Source organism: Aythya fuligula, chromosome 7 (genome assembly GCF_009819795.1).
Source record: "Aythya fuligula isolate bAytFul2 chromosome 7, bAytFul2.pri, whole genome shotgun sequence".
NCBI lineage: Eukaryota > Metazoa > Chordata > Aves > Anseriformes > Anatidae > Aythya > Aythya fuligula.
In genome coordinates, this window is record NC_045565.1 from 21,452,236 (window position 1) to 21,458,909 (window position 6,674).

The following is a 6,674-nucleotide window of genomic DNA, read 5'->3' on the forward strand; positions in this document are numbered from 1 at the left end:
CACAGCACTGGGGGGAAAAACCCGATCACAGCTTCCCCGGGCACTGCTGGGGAGGAATGGGGATTCTGCTGCCAGAAACTGGATGGCGTGTGGTGCAGAGTTTAGTTTTATTTCACAGATGAGTCCATCAAAAATTAAATACCAGTTTTTGCCTTTTTTTTTCTTTCTTTTAACATTGAACAAATATGTACAAAATATGAACAGTATGAGGTATAAAACCGTAAGACTTTTAAAGCAAACTAGTATGTACAAAAGCAGATATGTATACAATAGGCATTATCTTCCCTCTGCTCTGTGCCCCTTTTATCCCCTGCAGCTGATGCCAGGTTCCCTCCTGCAGCAGGGCACTATCACTCCTTGCATTTTCTTCTCAAATATAAAATCTGGAAAAAACAGTGCTAGAGATTTTTCAAGGAGAAAAATACTTTTTTTTTTTTTTTTTCTGCAAATGGAACCATCCAGACTGCAGGGCAAAGTCCTCAATAATTTGAGGAGGCACATTTATCTCATGCAAGAGCAAAAATGGATCTGTCCAAAGACTCCACCTGATAAAGAGAGGGATGTCTCAGTAGAGAGCACCACGGCAGGTAAAAGAGTATGAGCATAAGGCACTTGTCGGGATGGTTGAATCCCTCTGTATTTCACAGAACATATTTCTCTGCTTGCAAAGGGTGTTTAAATTAATCTATTTAAACTACATTTGTTTACACTTACAATGGGCTTAGTCCTGCAATCTGTACTCACTTCCATGCTAGCCAGAGATGAGTTCTGCCTGATCCCTAACAGCAGCTGATCCAGACCCCCAGCAAGTAAGGATGGGATGCAGTACTATGTTCCAGTTAGGACATCAATTAATGTACAAATATATCTTACAAATTAAATACAAACCACGGATCTGTTCCTTTAACCAAAGTAGAGATCTGCCAAAAATGGACTGTTTGCAGAAAATACGTCTTGCTTTCTCTGCTTATTATAAAACGAGTCTATCTGTTGTTTCTTTTTCTTCCAGTGGAATGCTGAAAGTCTTCTCCTGTAGCAAAATACTCTTTCAAACCAGCCCCCAGTAAAGTGCAAGCCGAGCTAGGGTCCACTTTCTGCATGGGGCTGTTAGTGGGAAGGGTTGTAAAAGCCTTTGTCGCCTTCAATGTCCACTTCTTGATCAGAGTCGTCGGAGACATCTGACTCCAGGTCCTCCTGCGAGGCGGGCGAGGGGGTATACTGTGAGCCGTCCAAGGACACCTCCTTGCCCTTCTGCTCGGGGCTCGGGCAGCTCTCTGGCCTTTGGTCACTGTGACTGTCAGCACCTTCCACTTCTTCCTTCTTGGTGGCTTGGGGGTTCTCCTGCAGGGAAAGAAACCTGCTTGATACAGAAATACGTGCCACGGTGCCAGGAGGCCTGAGGGGCTGCACCGAAAGGGAAAACCACCACGGGTTTCCTCAGACCCTGCAGGGAAGGGCAGGTGTCCCGCTGCCGACCCGGCCTCCCACCCACACTCCCACCCTGCAAGTAGCACCGGCCGGCCGGGGGCTCGGCCGCACGCGGGGCTCGGCTCTGATCCCGCGCCCCGGCAGCCACAGGGGACACTGCCGCGAATGAGGCTCCTTGGCGATGGTAATCGCAGCCACTTCAAAAGACTGGGGCTGCTGGAGCCCAGGAACCTCTGAACTTTTGTCTTTAGCAAAGCAAATGTTTATTATGAGTTTACAAACACGGACACACAGCTTCTTCCTCCCCCGATCTTTCCTTAATTACACCCAACGGCAAAAGGAGGGAGGCCGAGTCCATCAGTGGTCCGAAAGTGAATGGGAAAAAATGTACTAACGAAGCTGTGAGGCTAAACCTCGACATTAAAATACACACCACTGAAAACAAAACCAGCCCCCACAAAGCCAGAGCCCTGCTTCCAGGCAGGAGTAGCCCTGTGTCGGTAGCCACCTGGGGAGCCTCGTCCCCTACGGGGCATGAAATGACACTCCTAAGCAAAGAGAAAGCAGGCAGAGACACGCACCCATGACACATTTGTGTGGGCTCGGAGAAATGGATGTGACTGAACAAAAAGGAGGAAATGACTTAAAATGGCTGAGGTCCCAAGTGAGCTCTCCGGACATTGCGGAGGGGTCAGGTCCCGCCAAGGAGCGAAGAGATTGTGTTCAAAGTCAACAGAGGTACTGAGGTGAAACCCCGTGAAAGGCCACAGAATAAATATTCTAGAACTTGTCACTGTGATTAATTTTCTGTTCTCTTGATATTAAAGGCTGATTTTCCAGTGAGACTCGCCAGTCCTGTCACGCTCACTGTATCAGGGACTTTTCACAGATCTCTGAGCTGAGGGGCCCCGACCCTGGTGAGCAGGGCAGGATCCGGCCCTCTGGGCTGTGCGGGCAGATTTATATCCACTTGAGCACAATTTGTTGCGGGAAGGGAAACCGCTTCAACCACTCAGTTCACGCACTGTAACTATTCGTAAACAAAAAGTAAAAGCGACTTAATGTTCCATACCGCTCCTCAAAACTAACAAGGCGTTTGTACTCGCCTCTCCCAGCATTTGCAGAATAAATCGCCTTGTGTTTATTAAGAGAGGGTGATTTAAAAAGCCGGTAAATATTCTCCTCCAAAACAACTGCCTAAGTAATTTACTGACAATCACTTATCTTCTCCACGTTAATTGGATAAACAACATATGGGTTTACAAAACAATTAGCGTGGAGTTTTAATAGGCGGTGTGTGAAAGCCGGGCATAATTGATATAGGAACTACATTAGGAGCTTTTAACATTAGTGCTGCCTGAATGAGCCCTCATGGATTCCAGCATGACTATTTGTCTTTTTAATCAAGGTGAAGAGGTTAAACAGCCTTTCAGATGACTTCTGCATACAACCTGGAATAGGCGAGCACGGGTGTAAGATAAGACAATTAAAATACTTATTTCTATAGAAACGGAAACATCCCTGTACCTGCTTTAGACGCCTCCATTTGGCTCTGCGATTCTGAAACCACGTTTTGACCTGAACAACAAAACGAGAGAAAAGGCACAGGGTAGTCGGGGAGCAACGGGAGCCTCACCCAAGTTGTGGAGAGAGAAGTGAGTGCTGGTCCCCAGAGGAGGGGAGCTGGGGACATCAGGGCAGGGGCAGGGGCAGGAGCAGGGGCTGTTGTGCAGCATGGCCTCACCTGCCTCTCACTGAGCTGCAGCATCTTGGCCAGGCGCTTCCTCTCTGGCGGCGAGAGGTATTTCTGCGTCTCAAACTTCTTCTCCAGCTCGATGGTCTGGTCATTGGAGAAGCGGACCTGTCCCCCTTTCCTCTTGTGCAGCGGCCGCTGGATGAAGGGGCTCCACAGCAGCGGCTTCCCTTCAGAGAGAGGCACACACAGCGCCGCCGTCACTGCTGGGCCCCGCTGCCGGCTGTCCCGAGGCTGGGCCCAGGAGCTCGGTGGGGCTGCGCCCAGCCTTGCCCTGCTCCTGTCCATGCCCCTGACTCAGCCTCCCCCCAGATTTCGCCTCCTCTGATTTTTCGCCTCTGCCAAACGGAGACCAGTTAAAGCCACTCCGCGGGCTTTGGCAACGTTTCCGTCAATGTGTTTCCTGTTGGTCTATCTCGCAAAGAAAAGAGTGAGAAGAAGAAGAAAAAAAAAAAAAAAAAAAAAAAAAAAGACCTTTGCTTCCTTCTGCTCTCTTACTAAGACGTCCCCAAAAGAGCGCTGGGGTCGGGTGCGGCTGTGGAGGCACCACCAGCAGCCCCAGTGGCTTGGGGCAAGCAGTGCCTGGAGCCCCCCGGGGCTGGGGGCTAGTGGGGTGGCCCCGGGACCCGCACCGGGCTGGGGCTCCCCAGAGGCCGGCTGGAGCCGCGGGGGAAGGCGACACAGAGGGGGCCCGGCCCCGCCACCGAGCTGCGGCCGCATCCCGGGCCCGGCGGCTCCGGCCAGTGCCCCTGAGTCACCGTGTTTGTCTTTCTGTCTTGCTGCCTGCAGCCTTTGAAATTCGCTGCATTGTTTTTCAAGATTTTGCTTGCGTCAGGCTTTAGTAATTCTGGTGCAAAACAGACTCAAAAAAATAGGAAGCAACTGGTTATTTTAGCTGTCATAAAGTCACATCCCACACAGAGGAAATGAACAATATCAGAAAAACGGATCCCGGCTATCAGAAGTCGAGTGTTTCCTGAATTTGTCTGTATTGAGGATGTCGATAAAGTAATCAGCAACGTGCACGACTCCCGGGGAAGAGCCTGCTTCAGGCGGCCAGGAAAACACTTAACAGCTTCTGAAACCAGATTTACTCCTATCGAGAGCTCAAGGTTTCCTGTATGAACGGAAAGGGTCAGCCTCTTTCACTGCACAGCCGCGGTGAGTCAGGTCCAGTTTTGCAATCCCCCCGAACAAGTGCGGCGACCCGGGCCGGGGCGGCGCTGGGCTCGGCCCCCGCAGCGGGGACCTTGCCCCCGGCCCGGGCCGAGCGGGGGCCGCCGGGGCCGCCCCCAGGCGCGGGGGAGCCGCGGGGGCCCGGCGAGCGGAGCCCCGGCCCCGCCGGCTGTTTTTCAAGTCATCCGCAGGAAAGGGCTCAGATCTGCGCTGCGATCTCCCAGCACAATTAAAACTCCCCACCAAAACCACACGCGACATTACTAAGGACACTCGCAGAGTCACTTGGTTGAAGGAAAACAAATCTGAGTCACCGCGGCCGCGCACTGTGGTCTCGCTCCCAGCGCCGGAGCGCGGCGCTTCTTTAATTTACAGTAAATCAGACGGAGACGGAGGGAGGCCGGGGAGGCACGGAGGGAGCGCGGGAGGGCGGCGGGGCCAGGAGGGGCCGGGGGCAGCTTCCCGTGCCTTGTCCCGTGTTGGACGGGAGGGGCCGGGACGGGCCGGGGCGGGGGGGCCGTGGCTTACCCAGGGGGTCCTGCCGGATCAGGGCGTGCGTGTAGTCGCCGACGGCGCGGGGGAAGGAGTAGAGGGGCCCGGCGTAGGCGCCGGCGCCGTAGGTGGCGGCGAGGTGGTGGGAGAAGGCCGGGTGGACGGGGGTCGGCTCGTAGACGGGGGTCCGGTACGGGGCCACCAGGCTGGTGAAGGACGAGTTGGGCGACGGCAGCGTCGGCGGCGGCGGGGCGGGCAGGGAGTGGGGGGCCGGGGCGGCGGCGGGGCCGCGGCCCAGGATGTCCTCGATGTAGAAGGGCGTGGGGTGCGCGGGCTGCAGCAGCGGCGTGGGCGCGTACAGCGGGACGCCGACGCCCAGGGCCGCCGTCGGCGCCGCGCCCGGGGGCTGGTACTGCATGGCCCGGCCACCCCGCCGCCCGCGCCCCCCGCGCCGCCCCGGCCACCCCTGCCCAGAGCCGGCCCCGAGCGCCGCGGCCGGGAGCTGGCACCGCCGCCGCGGCTTTCTCTGGGCTCGGGTTACCCTCCGATAGGTTTCTATTGGCGCGGGGCGGAGCCCGCGTGGTCTCTGTCCCCTTCCTGCCACGGCTCCGTCTAGCCAATGAGCCTGGCCAGGGAAGGGGGAAACCACCCCCCGCCGGCAAACGCTCCCCCCCCCCGCCCGCCCGCCTCCCCGCAGCAAACGCCCCGCGGCGCCGATCCGCGGGACGGGCCCCGACGGCACCGCGCGGGGGCACCGAGGCCGGGGGAACCCGGCGCGCTCCGACGGCACCGGGCCGGGGATCGGCGTCGCCCCCCCGGCTGGATGCGGGGAGACCCCGCGGGGAAGAGCCCTCCGCACCCGGGATGAGGGGGGAGGCGGGCAGCGGGGGGTGAGCGGCTGCGGTGTCCCCGGTCCCCCCCCGTTTCCCCCTCCGCGCTCAGCGGAACCCGGGAGAGGCCCCGCGCTGTCTCTCCCTGTGGCTGCGGGGACCGGGAATGGGGCAGGGAGGGCTCGGCCGCCGAGCGGGGGCCACGCGTGGGCGGGGGACTGCGGCGGGGCCCTGTCCCGTCCCCCCGAGAGCCCGGCGGGGCGCGGAGCGGGGCGGCGCGATTTCCTGCTCGGAGCCTCGCCGGGCACCGACGGCGCGACGCCGGCCGGCACACAGCGGGGCGGCGCGGGGGCTGCGGGAGCCCCCCGACGGGGCGGGCGCGGCGCCGGGCCCCGGCTTTCCGACAGCCCCGAAGGGAAGCAGGCGCCGAGGCCGCGCCGGGCGGCCGGTCGCCCTCCTTTCCTCCAGCAGCGCCACCTGGACACCGGCGATTTTCGTTTCCAAAAACCCGCGGCGTGCTTCCTCCTGCACCACCGCCTCTCGGGGGGGGGGGGGGTAACGGGACGGGACTGGACGTGAGCGCTCACCGCATGCCGGCGGCTCCCGGCCCCTCGCCGGGGGCAGCGACCCCCGCCCGCCCCGGCCCCCCTCGGCACTCCGCCCGACGGCGGCTGCGGTGCCGGTGCCTTCCCCGTGGGAGCGCGGGCGGCAGGTGCCCGCCGGGCCGCTGGCCCTCCTCCTCCCCCAGACCCCTCCAGGCTGATGACAGCGAGCGCAGAAGGCTGTTAAGGAATAGCAGGTGCTGGTTTAACAGTTCGTATTCTCGCTTTTTTTTTTTTTTTTTCTCCAAAATAATAATAAAAAAAGGTCTCCAGTTCAAACCCACGAAGATCTTAATAACTAAGAGGCTCAGAGCAAGACGAAAGGGTGTTGGTGAAATGGAAATATATATATTTTTAATAATATAGGGAGGTTGTTTTTTTTTTCTTTACATT

At 58.1% G+C, this 6,674-nt stretch overlaps 1 protein-coding gene across 1 annotated transcript; it reads right to left on the reverse strand.

Moving 5' to 3' along the window:
* Positions 1-412: 412 nt before the first annotated feature.
* HHEX (hematopoietically expressed homeobox) lies at positions 413-5,267 on the reverse strand. The gene is made up of 4 exons (XM_032191510.1): positions 4,886-5,267; positions 3,173-3,351; positions 2,956-3,006; positions 413-1,341 (listed from the first exon to the last, which is right to left on the reverse strand). Exons 1-4 carry the CDS (start codon positions 5,265-5,267, stop codon positions 1,108-1,110), a joined length of 846 nt encoding a protein of 281 aa, XP_032047401.1. The 3' UTR covers positions 413-1,107.
* Between the last annotated feature and the right edge of the window lie 1,407 nt (positions 5,268-6,674).

Bases quoted from the DNA above. Each gene is read 5' to 3' on its own strand.
- HHEX (XM_032191510.1), bottom strand. From the start codon at position 5,267: ATGCAGTACCAGCCCCCGGGCGCGGCGCCGACGGCGGCCCTGGGCGTC. The intron at 3,352-4,885 runs GTAAGCCACGGC...CTCTCTCTGAAG, and splicing joins GATCCGGCAGGACCCCCTGG to GGAAGCCGCTGCTGTGGAGC. The intron at 1,342-2,955 runs GTACAGGGATGT...CTTTCCCTGCAG, and splicing joins AATGGAGGCGTCTAAAGCAG to GAGAACCCCCAAGCCACCAA.